Here is a 21,425-nt window from a genome sequence, read left to right on the forward strand (position 1 = left end):
CCAAAGGTCCCTCCCTATCAGTTCATTCATACCCCACAGTTATTTAGAAATGCCTGCTTTCCCGAGCCTTAGAGTATTTTTTTTAAATCCAGGATTCCCCTGAGAGCAATCAACATGCCATCTCGAGTAATCATCACTTCAGGCTCCTAATTAAATATTTCGCTAGCCCTGGTGAAGCAGTATACAATTCCATTCAGACAAGTCTGTCTTCAAGCCTGGAAGTTCTTTCTCTCTCTTTCCAGGAAGCATAATCTCCAGCCAGAGGACATCTGACATGTATCCTTGTGGACTCCCCTTCATGCCTATTTATGACATGTGAGATAAACTCAGTCTTTTGCCTTTGGCTAAAGGCTCAGTCTCTTCTTAATGACTGATACTGTCAATATCTCTGTCATCAGCATTTAGACATTTGCCTGATTTGGTGGAGGTATGGGGTGAGAATCTTTAGGCACCAAGTCTAAGTTAGTTTCTGATGATATCAATCTTATATTTCTTCTGGATCATCAGCGCTGAGTTAAAGATTAACTTAGGATCAACTATGCAAATGGTGCAATTAATGACATGCTCATGGGGCTGAAAAACTAGCTCAGCCCCGCAGAGCAGTGGCTGCTCACCCACAGGGCCTAGCTTTGATTCCCATCCCCAAGGGACAGCTCAAAACAGTCTGTAACTAATCACATGGATCAGACACTCTCTTCTGGTCTCCACTGATACCTGGCATGCACTTGGTATACACAGTGCCAAAATTTATGCACTTAAATTAAATCAATATTAATTAAAAATAATATATATATATATATATTAAGAAAATCTTCACAATATTGAATCACAGATATATGCATTTGAAGGTTAACAAGTCCCTGCTAAATGGTTGTTGAAGGACTCAATGGATTTCTATCCCTCAGTGAATGGACTTCCCTCATTGCTTCCTATTTTGTTTGTTCACACAGTTCTCTTAATGTGAGTAGAGATGACAAAAGGATTGGTTGAAACCGCTCAGAGTCTGGTAAGATTATACCAGAAACATTTCCATAACTTGAGATATAGTCTTATTTTTGAAACATTTGGGGATAGAATAGCTCTCCATAGCCAGAGCTGTACTGGAACTCACTATTTTGACCAACCTGGCCTCAAGATCACACAGATCACTCTGCCACTGTCTCCCAGGTACTGGGATTATAGGCATGCACCTCTAATCCCAACTGAGAATAAAAAGATAAAATAAGATTTATTATTTATTTATAGTAAATAATAAATAATATCTAATAATATAAATAAAATATAAGTATAATATAATTTAATATAATATAAATAAGAGTTATAAGATTGATTTATTTATTTATTTATTATTTTAGTATTTATTATGAGTAGTAAGTAATAAATTCTTAAAATTCTATATCAATAACCTGGCAAATAATTTCGGGTACTTTCTCAATAATTCAGCTGTTTTCTCTGATTTGTTACGTTCATCCACTAAAAAAATATATGAACTCTGTATGTATATGTGTGTGTGTCATGATATGTAAATGGCACTAACAGGTCAACTTATTGCTATTTATAATCTACTTCCACTATGTCTGTACTAGAAATGAGACACAGAGAGTTGGTTTGGTTCAAGTTATCTCCTTGGCCCTTATTTAAGTTTAAAAATTATTTCTGTATGTGCTGGTGGCTAAGTATGCATATGCCACAGCCCAAGTATTCAAATGAGAGAAAACATGTTGGATTCAATATGAGTCTCTGAGAAATTGAACACAGGTTATCAGCCATCCACCTTCTCCACAGAGACAATCTCTGCAACATGTCTGTGGTTCTGACAAATGTTATGAACTACTGTTTAACTGTTTAGACATACTAACGTTGAGACATGTTCAGGCATGTGTGGCCTTACTGCCTACCACCACCATGGTCATTTGGTTGTTAAGTATCCATTTTGACCAGAAGGTGAAATTAACTTCACGTTCTCAGGCTCTGCCATCTGGAGAGCTTGAATAGCGTTTTACTTACAATACTTGTTAAACATTATGGTGGAATTAATGATAGATGCTCTACTTAAACAAAACCACAACACCCTGCCATGTTCCTTTCTCCCGGAATGATAGGAAACTGTAAAGTCCCTTAGCCTATATATATCCCAATTAATCAGCTTAAAATGCATTGTCTAGCTACCTAGATACAATACACTTAAAACAAAATTGATTCTTCTTGCATTTACCAAGGCAAAATGAGGTCATGCTACCCTCCCCTTGCTTCCCACCTGGTTACATGGTTGTGATCTGGTTATGAGTTTTCTTAGGAGAGGCCTACCTTTGAAACAGACTGATGTCACAATCTAGTTCCTGAATCCAGACAGTGTCCTGACCAGTCAGTTTTTGTTCAGCATTCAATAAACTACTATGTGTCTGAGTCTGGCATTTGAGTGGTCTGGCTGCTGCTATTGATGAACCCATGACATACTGATAAAATAAACTAAAACAATAAAAAATATAGCAATATACCACTTTCTTTGCAAATGAGACTTATTATTCAAATTGTCCTATTTTTATCTATCCTTAGATGACAATGATTACAATTATAAAGAAAATACTTTATGATGTAATGTTTCAACCAATGATATTTGAGACTCAGCGAGATGGCTCAATGGGAAATGTCCCACTGAGTGTACAAACCTGGCAACATGATGTTTGATCACCATATGATGGCAGGCAAAATTAGACCCCACAAAGTTTGTTTCCATTCTCTATATCTGCTCTGGTCAATCCTTAATAATAAATTACATACATGCACAAACACACACAACACAGAATTTTTAAAAATAAATCTCATTGCTGTGATATTATCTAGCGTCATTAAATAATTCCAAAAGAAGGAAGTACTTCAAGATGAAGTGCCAAATGGTTATCTAATGAGAACATGAAGAGTTGTGGAACACCACATAATATATACATATCCACAGAACATCAAACTATATTATGAGATATGTTCTGGGCCTCTCTGGTCTACTTATATACATTTAGGACAAGCAGGTCTACACAGAGAAACTTCATCTTCACAAACAAGCAAAACAACAAGACCAAAAACATAAAAACAATTGGAAAGCAAAATAGCTTAGCACTGAATAAGAAGTGTTTCTACTGTTTCTTATGTGATTTAGTGATAAGAGTCTATAAGTGTGTAGGCATGGCAGCATAAGAAGGAATGTGACTGATTAATTTCAACAACACAGCAGGCACAAAGAATAAGAAATGGGTTGAGTCTATATACACACAAATCCATTACCCAATAAAGAATCTAGAAAGGTTCTAAAAGCTCCACAATGAAAGCCACAAAAGAACAGACAAGTATTCAAAGGCATCATCCCATGTGAGAGCTTTTTTGTCTGATCAACTACATTCTATAGGCTCATGGTGAATCCATGATAAAAATGCATTTAGTCTTACGTCAATGATCCTCAGAGTCCAAAACAGCTCAGACACTGCACAAGTGTTCAAGGTCTGTTTTGTCACTAGATAATCTCTTCACTGCTGCATCTTGAAAAATCAGAAAGCAAGTTATATCTTTACAATATACAATGGTGCAGAATATATTGTCTAATTCCAATAGACAGCAATGTGTACAAAGTGAGGGAAGACCAAGGCAGGAAAACCAGTAGGGCAAACAACAAATCCTGTTGCTGATCTCAGACACATGTGTCTTGATTTTCACAGGGCTTAGGTGGCCCTATACCTGCAACTTCTCATACATCTCCACATTTGGTTACTTCCACTACCTATATGCATCTCTCCATGACAAGTGTCTCATTGCTTAGGTATATCAACGTCTTCAGGTCATAACGTGAAACTCAGTCTTCATCTAACAGTTTTATGCAATACACCCTCACAGTTTTCTTAGTAGGGCTCTGACTCTGCTAGACATAGATGAATGGAACAGTGTTAAACTAAAAGCACAGAGGAAGAATCCATGACCTTAAAATTTGCATCTTTCTTGAAGAACCAACCAAGTGTCCCTCCAAGTCTGGGTTCTAAGGTGGGATGGACCCTGCCATTCTTGGATCACAGTTGCAAGCATGTTTTATAATAAGTTCCTTCATGAGACTAAGAATCAGTTTGCCTACTCCTTCTAGTTGTATCTCTGTGAGTTCCAGGCCAACCTGGTCTACACAGCAGGTCCAGTGGAGACAAGAATACAAAGAGAAGGCCTGTCTTTAAAAACCAAAAAAAAGTAATTATACGCTGTTTCATGCCCAATACAGCATGACTATGAGATTCTTTTTAAGTGTACAATCCTTTAATTATTACTACTGTCTTCATTCTTTTAGTACAATGTCCTCCTTAGGCATTCAGCTTGTCCATAACAAATGAACATTGAGGTTATTTTCATATTTAGGCCACTATGAGTTTAAGTACAATGGTATGATAATGCTGATACTTCTCATTAGCAACTTCAAGTGCATGGAAAAATCTACTGAGAAGATTGTGGAGATCCACAGCAATTCTGTCAGTTTATGACAACTCTGTATAGGCAGTGTGTAGGTATTCCATCAAAATGTCTCAGAATACAAGTAGGAAATATGCACAATTTTACATGAACTGTAACAATACCAGATGGTTTTAATTTTAGTCAGTGTTTGTGGAAAATCTAAGATTTTATTTTGTATGTTCAAAAAGATAACAGTGTCACATTCAGATTCATTGCTCAGTTCTGCAGCATATTTTAATTTCACTTTTTGTTTTCTCAGTTAAATCATACTTAGTGGGCTGTCTTTTTTGTGACCATAACAAGTTGTACTGCTTCACTAAACTTTATACTAAAATCTTATTTCTATAACATTGTACATTGTTTCATTACCATTTTTAGTTTCACCCATTCTTACTGCAAAATGAATGATTATAAAATGTTTACCCTCACATCAAACTGTAAACCACATCATTAATACAATGCATTTTCAGACAAAATAGTGTTGGGTATATTCAATTTGCAGCACAAAGTTAAAACAATCCAATAAAAAAAGAAATTGGGGCAACAACAAACCTTCCAATAGTCACACATAACATAAAGTATGTCAGGTTAACTCTTACCAAGCAAGGAAAAGATACATATGAAAAAAAAAACTTCAAGTCTCTGAAGAAAGAAATTGAAGACATCAGAAGATAGAAACACTTTCCATGCTTATGGATCAGTAAGAATAACAGCAAAAATGGTCTTCCTACCAAAAGAAATCTAGAGATTAATGCAATTCCCATTAAAATACCAACACAATGCCTTACAGACCTTGAAAGAACAATTCTCAACATCATATTAAAAAAAAGAATAGTTAAAACAACCCAGTACAATAAAGAACTTCTGAAGTTATCTCCATCCCTGATCTAAAGCTACACTATAGAGAAATAGTAATAACAATGGCATAGTACTGGCAGAGAAACAGACTTGTGGGTCAATGGAATTGAATCAAATACCCAGAAATAAACCCACACACCTACAGAAGGCAGGACTAAGGCCAAAAATTTATACACTGAACACCCATGGTGTGTCCTTCTCCCGATCAAGCTACTTAATACTTCCAGCCCCCGGTACTACAGCACAAAATCTCCACTTCCCCACTCAAAAGACTAACATATCAGTGTTTTGTCTGAGAGAAAAGTCCTGCTTTTGGATATACCTGTCTGCTCTCTTTAAAGTCCATGTCAACTGTTATCGATCCTAATCTAACAGACACCACAACATGCACTGAGGAAAGCAGAGAATCATAGGTTCATATTTTAAAAGTCTTCATTCAACTAAGCATTTAAATGTAAAAAAATAAATGGGTAGACTTCTAGATGTATAAAATCTAACAACATTAAATCAAGAAGTAAATTATTAAAACAGACACATAAGAACCAAGATAGAAATGATAATTTAAAAATCTCTCAATTGAAACAAAAATAAATAAATAAGTAAATAAAAGAAAGAAAGCCTAGGTCTAGAGATTCAGCATGAATTCTACAAAGAGTCTCAAAGAACTCATTGCAATACTCCTCAAAGGATTCCACAAAAGAGAAAAGGAAGAAACACTTCTATATTTTTGTGAAGACAGCAGTATTATCTTGATTACAAAAAAATCAACTTCTAAAAATTAATAACACAAGATAATATTGTGTTAATTAATAACTCGTGTTATAAAGAGCTTCTATATAAGTACTCAATTACCTGTACAAGAGACATACTCACCTACTATATTATGACTGGAAGCCATGATTACAGACTATGTCAATCTCAATGTCAAATATTACTAATTCCCAAAATACTAAATTATATAGTATACAAACATTCACATTTCATCTTTTATTTATCTAACATTGACTAAATGAAAAGTTCAATTGGATTGCTCAACAATCTTCTTCATGATACCCTATTTGAAGGCCATCTCTAAGGCTCATAAGTGTAAATGAGTCCTAGTTTATATCTTGTTGGTTTAAAACTCACACATTACACTCATCACCAACATGTTCAGATATGGCCCAGGCTCATGAGCACTGTCTGTGTTCTAAAATTTAATAATGGGAGCACAGTTTTGGTTTCACCTTCATCATACCTTATTAATACTAAATGATCTGTGAAAGCAATTACTTTTCAGTTACTGCTGACTCTAGGACAGGGTATTTATTGTCCACAAAATGATCTTCTTATGGTCATTTGTTATAAATACACATTGTATTTTAGGTGAAATGGTTGCTGTGGATATGATGCCCTAATCTATATATTATGGTATTGGAGATATTCCATGAAATCATAAAAATTTTGGTTATTGAACCTGCTATATTTTACACTATTTACACAAATATCTTAAAGAACTTCATCTCACTTCATCTCATTTGTTGAAAGACATTCAAATTTAATGTCTTCAAATGAGTGCTTTCAGTCCACAAGTCATGTAAGATACAGATATATACACATACACTTTGACAGAACCTTCCCAACTATAAGATGAAAATGTTTTACTGGCTTGACAACAGTGAATTAATTAACAAATAATATAAGATCCTGATGCTTCCCTTGCTTATGAGTGAGGCTTACCTGGCATGGAAGAAGCCAGTCCATGTTTCTGTCTTCTTTAGATCGCATTTCAATTTTGATCAACAGCGTTTTATAGAGGGCATGGGACACTGTATACACTGCATTCCATATGGAATAGCTGGGCTCAGAAACGGTCACCACGTCATTTTCTTCTGGTTTAATCTCTATAGAAATTGGGTCATGATTTTCACACAGCAAAGCAGGAGGTGAGCAATCAAAACTGCCAATCCAGAATTCACGGAAGTACAAATTTCCTGGGTAGTGGGAAGGTGTACGTGACTAGAGAAAGTTCATTAAGTCAGGGATAGTTCTTGCCTTTGAATATGAGACACTTCCTTTGAAAAATTTCAACAAGTGATTCCTAGTTGATACGGACTCTAACTAAAATGTGTCAGTTTGCCATGTTCTACACCTTCCTTCTGATTGAAAATATTTTATTTACCATGTGGAAAAAAGTCAATTACTTATATGACTACAGAATACTTGCACATTTACCTGTGTATGTTGGTTCAAATTCAGCAAATCAACACCAAATAGTACTCAAGTTTCAATTAGCTGTCTTTCTTTCTTTCCTTCCTATTTTTCCTCCTCCATTTCTTACTTTCTCTCTTTGCCCATGTGTGTATGCCAACAGACCAGCAGAGGTGGCCAAATCCTTCTCTACTGAGTTCCCAGCACCCTAACAACTAAGCCTAGTGGACCTTACCTACTCAACCTCCAGCCCCCTAAACATTATTTATAGGGTCCTCCCTGTACCCATATGCCAATATCAATGTCCCTGTAGTGCACCCGCAGGCCAGCAGAGGGCGCTAAAACAACCAATACAAGGTCGTGCACAGCCTCACCCCCGGGCGGGGTGCACCCATCTCCCCTAGGATGTACGCAGGCCTGGTGGGAGCAGAGGACTGTGCCTCGTCCCTTACCGCCATCCCCCTGCCTGCGGTTCCGCCCCACGCACGAGCCACTTGGGGACTCCAGGCAGATGGATGGAAGGCGAGGGGTGGCCAGGGGAGGGCGGCGGGGAACCCCCAAATCCCTCCTACTACCCCCCCCTCCCACGTGTGAGCAGGACTATGAGTTCATAACAACTTGGGATAAGAAGATTGCTGACCTGGGTAAAACCGTTCCGGGTAGCACCGCGTCTCAAGCGGAAGTCCCGCCCCTTAGTCCTCCGCTTACATATCCGCCCTGCAAAGAGCAGAGACTTTCCGAGGCCGCCCCGCCACCCGCCACAGGGATGTAAACACAAACCCTCTACTCAGAGACGGACCTTGATCCCTTCGTTTCTCACTTCAGATTGCTCTCTGGTCAAGGTACTCCCAACCGTCCCAAGATGCTTCAAGGCACAGACCCACCAGCCTGAGAACTACAAACATGGCTTCGGAGCAAGGACTCCTGGGATTGTGTCTGAGAACTACAAAAATGACGTCCAGGTGGCGCCATGCATCCTGGGATTGCTCGTAGTCATGAGCCGGCGTCCCTCCCTGTCTGTGGCCCCTGAGTCACCTACGAATCCCAGAATCCCCTGCGCGCTGTTCTCAACAACATAAACACCGGGTTGTGGGGGCGGGGGCGGAGGCGGGGCACTCTCTGAATTCGAGGCCAGCCTGGTCTATAGCGGGAGTCCAGAATAGCCTAAAGATTTTTTTGTTTTCGAAAAAAAAATTTTTTTTTAAATTGTAATAATTTTATTGTCAGCATTGTTATTATTATTATTTTGTATATGGTTGTTTGGCCTGCATGTCCCCTCAACCCCCGTCCACACAGACACAGACATAGAGACGACTCTTAGTCCTCCAATCAGCATAGAGCGACTCAGGACGGGAATGGCCTCTCTATCTCGGCATCTGTAACCGGCGCGGGTTGATAATGCACTCCCGGCCTGGTTTGTTTTCGTTTTTTGGCGCGTTGGGCGGGGGCATGAGCTGTCGCGGCTGCGTTTTCTGGTAGACGGTGGCCGCGCGCCCCGCTTTCCGGGAATCTCATCGGGGTCTTGGGGCCCCGGAGGTTGCGATGGCGGCAGCCTTCGCGGTGGTGCTGGTGTTGAAAGCAGAAGCGGAGGAGGAAGAGAAGGACCCTGGGGACTGGCGGGATCCCGAAACCTCCCAGAAACGCTTCCGGCGGCTGCGCTCCGGGGACGTGTCCGGCCCGGGGGAGGCGGTGAGCCGCCGGCGGGAGCTGTGCCGCCGCTGGCTGCGGCCCGAGCCGCTCTCCAAGGAGCAGATGCTGGAGCAGCTGGTCCTCGAGCCTCCTCCCGCGCCGGCTGCGGGTCCCCGTGCACCACCGGCGCCCCGAAAGCGGGGAGGAGGCGGCGGGCCTGGGCGCGCGCCCTGCACCCGGCTTTTCCGCAGGTGAGGAAACCCCAAACCCCGAGACCGCAGGCGAATGAGTCTTCCCGCCGCCTTGTCAAGGGCTCCGAGAAGGAAAGCCGTATTTGGGGGTGTCAGAGTTGAACAAGAGCCACAATCCAGGGCCAGGAAGGCGCGACAGGGGTGTAGCTGGTCCCTTGTTTCCCAGTTAGCAGTGAGGAGGAGATGCACGCTGGCTCTCCCTTCCCGCACATTCAGCCCAGTCAAAGCTGCCGGGAGATGCTGGCTAGCTCAGGCTAGCCCCGAAGCCGCGTTTCAGGGGACCCTGAGTCCAGTCGAGGTGACATGGAATGCTTTGTTATCCTGTTAGTCGGCTTACTAGCTCCTTGCTCTCAGCAGGGACAGTGAGCACTAACTGAGGTCTTGCGCCCCTCCAGGGCACCCTGACTTTCAAGGCCGAGGCTGGATCTCCAACCCGGGGAGAATGGCAGCAGCTGGCCCTGTCCCTTCAGAACGGCTCGTGCTGAGAGAGCGAGGAGAACAACGGGAGCATGGCCGTGCCAGGTGAGTGATGCGCCTCTCTGATGCCTTGTGGTCCACGTGGCCAGGGTCTCCTCCCGGGTGCTGTGGGAAAGCATCCTTCCCAGAATACCCCAGTTCCTGTCCTCCTGCCTCTTGAATCCCTCTTCTTCCCTGAATGCCCCAGTTCCCATCCCCCCCCCACCTCCCTCTCCCCGGGAACAATTTATAAATCGACCCCTCCATCCCATCGAGACCTCAGGTCCTGACACTGACATTGGAGTCTGGGTTTGGGCCTGTTCTCTCTCTGCTCATGTTCTCCTGTTTCAGGCCTGGAGACCCGAGCTGCCTGAAACCCCGACATTATCCCAAAGCAGGAGGAGGACTGCAAGGAGGAGGCCGAGCCTGCACAGGCCTGGTGCAAGACAGGCCCCTGGGTACAGACCCTGAAAGGAAAGAGAAATCAACTAAAGATGCTGTCCTGCCACCACCACAGCCCCAGGGTTCTCCAGGAGAGCACGGCCACCTCACACGTCCCTTGGGCGCCCAACAAGGAAGGACTTTGGAGAAGTGGAGAGCTGGGGCACACGGCCACCTTGCACACCCTCTGCGGGACCAAGGAGGAAGAGATTTGGAGAAGTGGAGAGCCAGGGCACACGGCCACCTCACACATCCTCTGCTGGGCCAACGTGGAAGGGCTTTGGAGAAGTGGAGAGCTAGGGTGCACAACCACCCTGCAGGTCCCCTGCAGGGCCAAGGAGGAGGGGGTTTGGAGAAGTGACGACTTTGGGGAGGTTGCCACTGCCCCTGCCCTTGCTGGGGACAGCAGAACCTGGTGATGGCTTTGGGGAGGTTGCCACCGCCCCTGCCCTCGCTCAGGATCAACTGTGCCGCTTTTGTTCTCCCACTGGAGAACAAGTTTGCTCTGGGGAGTAGAGCCCGGCTCCTCTTCATCTGCTACTTTTGAGTCTGAAAACGACTGGTGAGCCATGCTAATCTACTTTCCCTTCCTTCCTTCTTCATCTCTTCCTCTCCATCATTCCCTTTCCAGTCCCCGATTCTTCTTAATTCATGTAGGAAGCATTTCCTCCTGACTGCTTTGGAGCAGTTGACTGTGTGTGTTCGCTGAAAGGTCATAGGTGGACTGGACCTTACTGTGGTTGCAGATGTAGTCCCTGAACGTGAGCCATCTTTTCGGTTCAGTTCTCTAGGTTTTGATGTGACGAGTTGGAAGCATGAAGTCCAGGTTGGTCTGGAGCTCACCATCCTCCCTCAGCTTCTTGTCCTGGAATTGCAAGTCTGCACCTTCATGCCCAGCAGCCTCTTTCTTGGACTGTTTCAGGTCCTCATTTTGTGTCCCAGGGCAAAGAATGCAGAGAACAGTGAACCTGACTTTAGCCACCTGTCCCTGAAGGTGTACAGACAGAACATTCCCACTGTCTTTAGCCCGAGGCTGGAGGAGACTCCCCACCCTGCTAGAGCTTTAAGAATCATGCCACGGGTTGCTTTTTAAAACCTGTCCTTCAACAGGGCCCTTTCCCCTTTAGCAAAAGGAAAAGCAAAGAATTTATCACTGTTTTGTGTTGACTCTTTGGGGCAGAGTCAACCTACCTTCAGTACCTACGTCAGGGTTTCCCAGCCTGAGGAGTGTGACCCATCCGTGGGTAAAATGACCCTTTTACAAGGGCCACCCAAGACCATCAGAACACACTTAGGTTACACTTTACATCAGCAGCAAACTTGCAGTTACAAAGCAACAATGGCAATATTTTCTGGGGCAGGGCACCACAGCTCGAGGAAGGTTGGGACCTCCCGGCCCATGTGAAAATTTTTCAGACAACCAGCCCTGTCATTTATATTCAGGCCTAATAAGAAAAAACAAAAAAAAGCACAATGGGCAGTGTTGCTCAGTTGCTCAGTGGTGGAGCATCTGCCGAGTCTGTAGCAAAGTGCCAGGTTCAGTGCTCAGCTCCGTGAACAAAAAACTAAAAAGAAAAATCTGGGTGGTGAGGGTGGAGCTTAGATAGTGTCAGGCTCTGTGCTCAGCAGTTTGTGGTCCATTAGTTATCCAGGATCCCCCGTCTCTCCCAGCAAATAAGAGAGGATGGGACTGTCTGGACACGTCCATAATTGCCTGTGACCCCCAGGCAGGAGAAGCCGACGCCTCTAACCCTGCAGACCCTTAGCTGCTGCTGTCATTTGGAAGTTGGGCTTAGGGAGCTAGAAGTTTGCTTTGGTTTGGTTTTGAAAACAGGGTTTATCTGAGTCACTCTGTAGCACACGATGGCCTCGAACTCACAGAGATCCCCCTGCCTCTGCCTCCCCGAGTGCTGGGATTAAAGGCGTGCAGCCCATTGTTGTTTGAAGAGTGTTGAGGTTCAGGCTCCCCTCCCTCTTCCTTTCTCCTTCTCTTCCTCCTCGACTCCTCCTCCTTTTCCTCCCCTTTTTCCTCCTCCTACTTCTCAAATCTTCCTTGCCTCCTCCTCACCGTCTTCTCCTCAACTCTTCCTCCTCCTCCTCCTCTTCTTTCTCCTCCTTGACTCCTCGACTCCTGGTCTTGCTGCCTTGGCTTCCAGGAGCCACACCCACGTTTAGATGCTTCCCAGAGAGTCAGAAGAGGCCAGAGGAGGCAGAGCCCTTCCCCATCCCTCAACCTCCTAAGGCCTCAGGGGTGACAGTGGAGCCAAGGTGGGGGGGGCAGGCCGCCCTCTCTCAGCCCTTTGTTGGGTATCTTCACCTCTAGCTTTATTTGCGTGTGTGTGTGCGCCCAGGACATCCACCTGGCTACATGCCTGGGTTCCAGGAACAGGCTGCCATCTCTGGCTCCCTGTGGGTGATGTGGATCCGAACTTGGGTCCCTGTGCAGGTCCAGCAAGCACATCCCTGGCTGTCCTTTCCTGCATCCACCCATCCTAACCCGCCTCCTGCCTCCTCCCCCACTCTTTCCACAACAGGGTGTTCTCGGCCTACATCAATGAGGTGGATGAGAACCGGCCAACACCCCGTGGGGCAGCAAGATGCCCTTCGGCCAGCTGATGGCAGAGTTTGGCAGCAGCAATGGCTGGGTATATGGCAGCAGCTTCTCGGCCAGCACGAGTCGGCTGGCCTGGGTCAGCCACGACATCGGCCTCCAAGAGCGTGCAGTGAGTCCTCGCCTGGCTGGTGGGGGGCATAGGGGAATACAGTTAGCGATCTGTACATGCTGGCTCTCCATGGCAGATAGAGGGAGTGTATACAGCTAGGGGGAGTATATACAGCTGGCCATCTGGACACGCTGGCTCTCCTTGGCAGCTAGGGGAAGTGTATACAGCTGGCCACACACACTCTGGACACTAGTCTAGAGCACTGCAGCTAGGAGGAGTGTATACAGCTGGCCGAGAGGCCCAGGATAGAGCAGCCGGGTCCCACTGAGGGTCAGTAATCCACCCCCACCCGTCAGGCAGCACCTGTAGCACCCTGATGAAGATGATGGCTGGGAGGTGGCACTGCTGATGTCTGTGTTCTCATGTCTGTGGTCCCCACCAGCCCCCAGAGAGATGTGACGGAGCGTGGTGGCCCAGGAGCCGGAAGCAGGAGGCTCAAGAATTCAAGGTCAGCCAGGTCTCTGTCCCAGAAAACCAGAGCTGAAGCTGCTGCCCCCATCCAGCACACACACACACACGAACACGCACATGCAACAAGTGTGATAATACAAAAGGTAGTATAGGGCCTGGAGTGATGGCTCAGCAGTTAAGAGCTCTCACCTAGGCCTCAGGATTTGGTTCCCGACACCCCTTTGGCAGCTCACGACCAGGTCCATGGAATCTGATGCTCTTCCACCTTCCACAGACACCAGGCACACATGTGGTGTGTGCAAAACTACATACATACATACATGTGTACGTGCATACATAAATTAGCTGGGTGGTGTAGCATGCCCATGACCCCAGTACTCAGGGAGGTGGAGGAAGGGGCATCTCTGTGAGTTCAAGGCCAGCCTGGTCTACAGAGCAAGTCCAGAACAGCCACGGCTGCGTAGAGACCCTGTCTCAAAAAAACAAAACAACAAAATGACATAAATCCTGAGATAAAGGTCTAGATTTAGGGACACATGTCTTTAATTCCAGGAGTCAGATGAGGATTGGTCTCTGTGGAGTTGGGGGCAGCCTGGTATACAGAGTTCCAGGGCAGCCAGGACCAGGCAGTGAGGGGAAGAAGAAGTGGGAGGGAGGGAGGGAAGGAAGGAAGGAAAGAGTAAGGAATGGAAGGAGGGAGGGAGGGGAGATGGAAGGAAGGAAGAAGGCTGTGCAGACTGAGGTGATTTGAGCTCTTGGGGAAGGAGATTCCATGCCCTGAGGCCAGGGAGTACAGCAGTGTGGCAGAGAACCAAGGTCTCCAGGGATGACAGCTCTACTTATCTCCAGACACTGGAGTCATCCATCTAGGGCCTCCACAGCATGTGAGGAGGAGCCACCCACACTAGGAACAGGGCTCCTTAAACAAAGTAACATGTCTTGGACATAGTAATAAAATATATACTTAATAAAATATATACTTTAAATATTCAAACTGTATGAGCAGAGACAGCAGAGAAACCAGAAAAATAGCAGCTGTTTCATTATTACAGTGAGTAATTTTGTTATGGATGAGAGAGGAAAAATGTTCAGAGGCACCTGGAAGAGTTCAGATCAGAGAGAAAAAGAAGCAGACTTGATATGACCAAGACTGTCTTGAAGAAAATAGAGAATATTAGGAGATAAGTAGAGGTAGCTTAGACAGAGACAAAGTATGCTTTCATCAGTGCACAGACTGGACCTAGGTCCCCCTTCACTTACATAGCGGATGTGCAGCTTAGTCAACATGTGGGTCCCCTAACAATTGGACTGAGAGCTTTCACTGACTCTGTTGCTTGCCCTTAGTTCCCTTTCCCCTAGCCAGGCTACCTTGCCTGTCCTTATTGAGAGAAAATGCTCTTAGTCCTGCCTCATGTGATATGTCAGGGTGGGTTGTTACACATAGTGAGCCTCTCGGAAAAGAAAGAGGGAATGGGGGAGGGGAGAATGAAGGTGGGACTGGGAGGAGAGAAGGGATAGGGCCTGGGATGAAGATATGAAATCTATAAATAATTAGTGTAAAAAAAGTCAGGGTATTTCTAGACTATTCAGGAAATTAGGATAGTGCAGAAAGAGATGAGGCTGTTTGGGAAGGCACAGGAATCTAGATGGGTGTTTTGAGGTGTATAACAAGTACGTTTACTCCCCCTTCAGGCAACCTGGAAACCACCATGAGTGTTAATATCCTGATAGGAGCCACAGGTCAGTAGAGAGCAGTATGTTCCTTTTGTCAGACAAGAAAAATGGTTTTTTTGCTGGACAAGGACTATTTCACTAATTTTGGATGAATGCTGTTTTTGGTATGTGTGTTTATTTGTTTGTTTGTTGTTTGTTTCTAATCACCAGAATTCCTTTGATACTTCGTGTTGAGCAGGTCCAGGACTGACATTTTTGGATAATTGAACTTCCTGGGACCTAACAAGTTTAAACTATTAGGAAAGCCTGATTACACTAGTCACACCTATTATGTCCTTTTAAAAAGTAATGGGTTGAGTTATCACATGCCACTGTAGAGATTTCCTTCTGATGTGTTTTTATTTCCCATACTCAAATGTGTCATATTATTAAAATCGTAATTATTCAGAATATCTTACTACTCTTGTAGAGTTTTGCTATCTTAATTAGAACTGTGTAATTACACTTATTAATGAAATTACACACTGTGCACAAGGCAAAAATTATTACTATCACCAAAATACAATCATTTTAAAGACAGGCATTCTAATTTTGAATGATTTGTCCATAACTATTATATGTCCAATGTATACTACATTTCTTTATTATGAAAATATTATGTTTCAAATCAGGGATAAGACAAGGCTGCCCACTCTCTCCCTACCTCTTCAACATAGTACTTGAAGTCCTAGCCAGAGCAGTAAGACAACTAAAGGAGATCAAGGGGATACAGATCGGAAAGGAAGAGTTCAAAGTGTCACTATTCGCAGATGATATGATAGTATATATGAGCGACCCCAAGAATTCAACCAGAGAACTCCTCCAGTTGATAAACACCTTCAGCAAAGTGGCAGGATACAAAATCAACTCAAAAAAATCAGAAGCCCTCCTGTATACCAAAGACAAAATGGCCGAGAAAGAAATTAGGGAAACAACACCCTTCACAATAGCCACTAACCACATAAAGTACCTTGGGGTGACACTAACCAAGCAAGTGAAAGACCTGTTTGAGAAAAACTTCAAGTCTCTGAAGAAAGAAATTGAAGAAGATCTCAGAAGATGGAAAGATCTCCCGTGCTCATGGATTGGTAGGATTAACATTGTGAAAATGGCCATCCTGCCAAAAGCAATCTACAGATTCAATGCAATTCCCATCAAAATACCAACTCAATTCTTTACAGACCTTGAAAAAAAGATTCTCAGCTTCATATGGAGAAACAAAAAATCCAGAATCTCCAAAACAATCCTGTACAACAACAGATCATCTGGAGGTATCTCCATCCCTGATCTCAAGTTGTACTACAGAGCAATAGTAATAAAAACTGCATGGTATTGGCATAAAAACAGAAAGGAGGATCAATGGAACCGAATCGAAGACCCAGAAATAAATCCACACACCTATGAATACTCGATTTTTGACAAAGAAGCCAAAACCATTCAATGGAAAAAAGACAGCATCTTCAACAAATGGTGCTGGTCCAACTGGATGTCCACATGCAGAAAAATGAAAATAGATCTATATTTATCACCCTGCACAAAACTAAAGTCCAAGTGGATCAAAGACCTCAACATAAAACCAGATACTCTAAATCTGTTAGAAGAAAAAGTGGGGAACAGCCTAGAACTCATTGGCACAGGAGACAACTTCCTGAACAGAACACCAACAGCACAGGATCAAAGAGCAACAATCAATAAATGGGACCTCATGAAACTGAACAGCTTCTGTAAAGCAAAGGACACTGTCATCAAAACAAAACGCCTGCCTACAGATTGGGAAAGAATCTTCACTAACCCTTTATCTGACAGAGGACTAATATCGAGTATATACAAAGAACTAAAGAAGCTGAAAAGCAGCAAACCAAGTAATCCAATTAAAAAATGGGGAACAGAGCTAAACAGAGAATTCTCGAAAGAGGAACATCGAATGGCAGAAAAACACTTAAAGAAATGCTCATCCTCATTAGCCATCAGGGAAATGCACATCAAAATGACCCTGAGATATCACCTTACACCCATCAGAATGGCCAAAATGAAAAAACTCAAGGGACAACACATGCTGGAGAGGTTGTGGAGAAAGGGGAACCCTCCTCCACTGCTGGTGGGAATGTAAACTGCTTCAACCACTCTGGAAATCTATCTGGCGCTTTCTCAGACAAATAGGAATAGTGCTTCCTCAAGACCCAGCTATACCACTGCTAGGTATATACCCAAAGTTTGCTCAAGTACACAAAAGAGATATTTGCTCAACCAGGTTTATAGCATCTTTATTTGTAATAGCCAGAACCTGGAAACAACCCAGATGTCCATCAACGGAGGAATGGGTACAGAAATTGTGGTATTTTTACACAATGGAATACTACTCAGCAATCAAAAAGGAGGAAATCATGAAATTTGCAGGCAAATGGTGGGACCTAGAAAAGATCATCCTGAGTGAAATATCCCAGAAGGAGAAAGACAAACACGGTATATACTCACTTATATAGACCTATAAGATATGATAAACATAATGAAATCTATACACCTAAAAAAGATAATCAGGAGAGCGGACATGGGGTAAGATTATCAATCCTCGTTTTGAAAGACAGATGGGATGCACATTAAACATTGACAGGAGTCTACTGAGCGCATTTGAAAAACTCTTAACTAGCAGTGTTTTCAAAGCAAAGACTCATGACCAAACCTTTGGCAGAGTACAGGGAATCATAAGAAAGAAGGGAAGTTAGTCTGATGAGGAAAGGATAGGAGCTCCACAAGGACCAAATATATCTGGGCACAGGGTCTTTTCTGAGACTGACATGCAATCAAGAACCATGTATGAATGTAACCTAGAACCTCTACTCAGGACTGACATTTTTGGATAATTACACTTCTGGGAACAATATTAAGACGGGAAAGTGGAGATAGCTCAGACAAGTAAAAAAACTGCTTTTATAAAGAGATAGTTTGCTAGAATATTTTGGGAGTTAGCAGAGTGTAGGCTTGTTTGGGAAGTGACAGGAAACAGGTGTGGGTTCTGAGATGTATAACATGTACTTTTACTTCCCCTTCAGTTGACCTGGAGGCCAGCATTGGTGGCTGATATCCTGATATCACAGGTCGATGGAGTGCCATATGTCCCTTTTGCCAGAGACAAGGAAAATGATTTCTCTTGCTGTGTAAAAAATGTATCACAAATTCTTGATGAATGTTGTTTTGTTTTTTTGGTGTGTCTGTTTTGTTTGTTTGTTTGTAACCCCATTAATCCTCCTATACTCCATCTTGAGATGGACAAAGGAGGCCACTTTTGGACATATGTGCTCCCCACTGAGTAGTTTAAACCATTATAAAAATCTGATTATTCTCTTCACATCTATTTATGTCCACTTAAAAAGTAATGGACTTCTTTAGTTATGGTGTTGCAATGCCAATGCATAGATGTATATCAGTATTTTTTACTGGATTCCAATGTTTCAGCCATTTAAAGAAGAAGTATTGAGTAGAAAATCTTTATTAAGTACTTTACAATTTGCTAGAGTTTTGCTATCTCATTTAATACTGTAAAATTATACATATTAAACTACACAGTTTACAGAAGGTACATTTTACTAGCAACAAAATTCAATCATTTAAAGAAATAGGCATTCCAATTTTACATGATCTGTTCGTGATTATCATGTGTCTAAGGTATACTACATATTTAATCATGAGATTTACTGAGTATCTTCCACGTTGTTTCAGTTACAATTCTAAATGTCTTTAGCCTTTACTATATACTAATAAGCAAGTATCCTCCTCTGTAGACATCAATGCTGTCTCACTTTTTTGTGCATGAAGCTTTCTGACTATCTCAGTAAAGCACATTCTCTTTGAAAACCTATGATTTTTACCTCTGTTAGGCTCTAAGGTTCACAGGGTTAATGACAGGGTAATGCCTTTTTCAGGTGGAACTTTGATAGGTTAAAACATTAGGAATTAATAAATGGGGATAAATATACATTTCACCATGTTTGGCACCAAGTATTTCACCTCCTATTGCATACATATTACATCATGGTGAACAGTGGCATCCATGTTGCTACTTCAGTGGCCAATTTTTAGGGGTTGCCTATTTGGCCTTCATTTAATGTTTGGCATCAATCTGTCTTTTTTGTGAATCACTCTAGTATTTGAGTATTTCTTTTTCTTTTCCAATATGATGCTTTGCAATGTGCTTCCTGCTTTTATTTTTAAATCATGAATAATATTGGCAAACCTCATTAATAATGGATAGTCTTTATTACTCAAAATAAAAAAAATGATTTTAGTTGAAATTCAATCACTTCATTCACCCCCTTCCTCACTCTGGGTAAGTGGTTCTCAACTTGTTGGTCCTGAACCTGTTAGAGATGTCATATTTGATATCCTCCTAACAGAGTCTTACAATAGAATTCATAACAGTAACAAAATTACAGTTATAAAGTATCAATGAAATAATTTTATAATAATAAACTGTAATAACCATAAAATATTATGGTTGTATCCTATGACATGAGTAACTGTATTAAAGTTTTAACCATTGATCCTACCAGCTACACTTTTTCCAATCTGAGTCTTCTCATTGCTCTCAAGTTGATCACTTCTGAGGAAAATAAAGCCTATTTCTCCAATCTAGTCCTCCATGTTCTCTCTGCACGAGCCGTTCTGGGTGACCGCAGCCAGCTGCTGCCATTCTCCCTGGGTCAGAGATCCAGCCTCGGCCTTGAAAGTCAGGGTGCCCTGGAGGGACGCAAGACCTCAGTTAGTGCTTGCTGTCCTTGCTGAGACCAAGGAGCTGGTGAGCCAAATGACGGGGTAAAAAAACGTTCCATGTCACCTCGACTGGACTCAGGGACCCCTGAAACGCAGCTTTGGGGCTGACCTGAGCTAGCCAGCATCTCCCAGCAGCTTTGAATGGGCTGAATGGGCAGAAGGGAGACAAGGGCAGCGCTAGCTTGACCTCTTCCTTTCTATTACATTTTAAGTACGTTTATAGCTCAACAGAATCCTGCTTTGGGAATTGAGGCTGTGTTTTAAAACTATGCACCTTTTGAAATTTAGTATGGATATCAGTCTTGTCCCAGTCTCCTGTCCCAGGAGAATCCATATTTACCCACATGGAAGCCTGTGAGGAGTTCAGCACTGATGGAATATACCAAACCTTGCTATTCCAAGGCCCCATAAAACGCAGAAGAGATAGAACAAGAAAAAACATCTCTCCTTGTTCAGTGATGTTTTGGATGGGTATAATATCCTGTGAGTATGTCCCTCATGCCTGCCATACTATTACAGGGTACACTTTGATTACACTTTACTGTATAAAAATAAAAGTTTTTGATTTATGTTTTGCTTTATAATTATGTCATTATTTCCCATTTTATTTATTACACATCCTGCCATGTTCCCTTACTTGGTCTCTTTTAAAATCATAGCTTCTTTTTTAATTAATTTTTGTTACACAAATATATATATATTAAGGTACATATATGTGTGGATATATATATATGCTCTTCCTATGGGAGGGGTATTTCTCTTACTCTCAAAATTTCACATTGGCACAGACTTTTTGAAGTAGGGTTGAAGCTTAGTGGGCTTTCTTCTGTACACATTTTCACTGTTATCAAAGTGAATTATTTAAAGTGGGATTCTGCTATTTGAATTGAGGAAAGAATATCAACAGTCATGAAAAGGAGAAAGGTGTGGTAGCAGATGTCAGCAACTATAGTTATTTTGAAGCTGACTTATGAGTATTGGAAGTTTGTGGACTTTGTGGACTACACTGTAAAATTTTTCTCAAAAACGATTTAAAATATGAAAGGTAAAATCACATTATATTAGTGGCTCAAAGTGGACTATATATGTAAGCCTTTGAACTCATAACTTCCAAATTAGTATGAAGAGATGAGAAGCAGACACTATCCCTACACTCATCAGGGGAACTGCTGGTACCAAGTAGTTTCTGCTTGGTGATCCTGCAGATACTAAGGACTGCTGTGATTGAAGCCATATATGTATGTATGTATGTATGTATGTATTTCATTGTTACATGTGAGCACGAGGTATTTTCTGGTTCACATATAATCTCCAGAGGCCATGATCATAGCCTTCATATTATTTTGAAAGGTATAAAATTGGTCCTGACCGCATCAAGTACATATTTTAAGGGGTATTCTCATAAGTATGTAAATGGATTTTAGGACAAACATCAATGAATGTCTACTCAGTTTTGGGGGGTAAATTTTCTGGACTTCATTTCTGAAGATCTATTTAATAAATTGTG

The 21,425-nt window shown here is 42.6% G+C and overlaps 2 protein-coding genes across 2 annotated transcripts in view; one reads left to right on the top strand and one right to left on the bottom strand.

Moving 5' to 3' along the window:
* LOC129681268 (zinc finger protein 431-like) overlaps positions 1–8,043 on the bottom strand; it is a 69,677-nt gene extending 61,634 nt beyond the window's left edge. Inside the window, exons 1-2 of the mRNA XM_055613176.1 lie at positions 7,980–8,043; positions 7,057–7,220 (exon numbers count right to left, since the gene is read on the bottom strand). Of these exons, the coding sequence (XP_055469151.1) occupies positions 7,057–7,104 (48 nt within the window). The 5' untranslated portion in view covers positions 7,105–7,220; positions 7,980–8,043. The remainder of the gene's footprint in view (positions 1–7,056; positions 7,221–7,979) is intronic.
* Positions 8,044–8,691: 648 nt separating this feature from the next.
* LOC129681256 (zinc finger protein 444-like) lies at positions 8,692–20,487 on the top strand. Its single transcript, XM_055613166.1, is given in 7 exon segments — positions 8,692–9,302; positions 9,304–9,407; positions 9,803–9,929; positions 10,215–10,624; positions 12,839–13,027; positions 15,131–15,178; positions 18,202–20,487. Coding segments are annotated over 7 exon segments (1,140 nt in total). The 5' UTR covers positions 8,692–9,069; the 3' UTR covers positions 18,231–20,487.
* The last annotated feature ends 938 nt before the right edge of the window (positions 20,488–21,425 follow it).

The sequence above is a fragment of the Psammomys obesus genome, unplaced genomic scaffold (genome assembly GCF_907164565.1).
Source record: "Psammomys obesus unplaced genomic scaffold, mPsaObe1.curated_primary_1811, whole genome shotgun sequence".
NCBI lineage: Eukaryota > Metazoa > Chordata > Mammalia > Rodentia > Muridae > Psammomys > Psammomys obesus.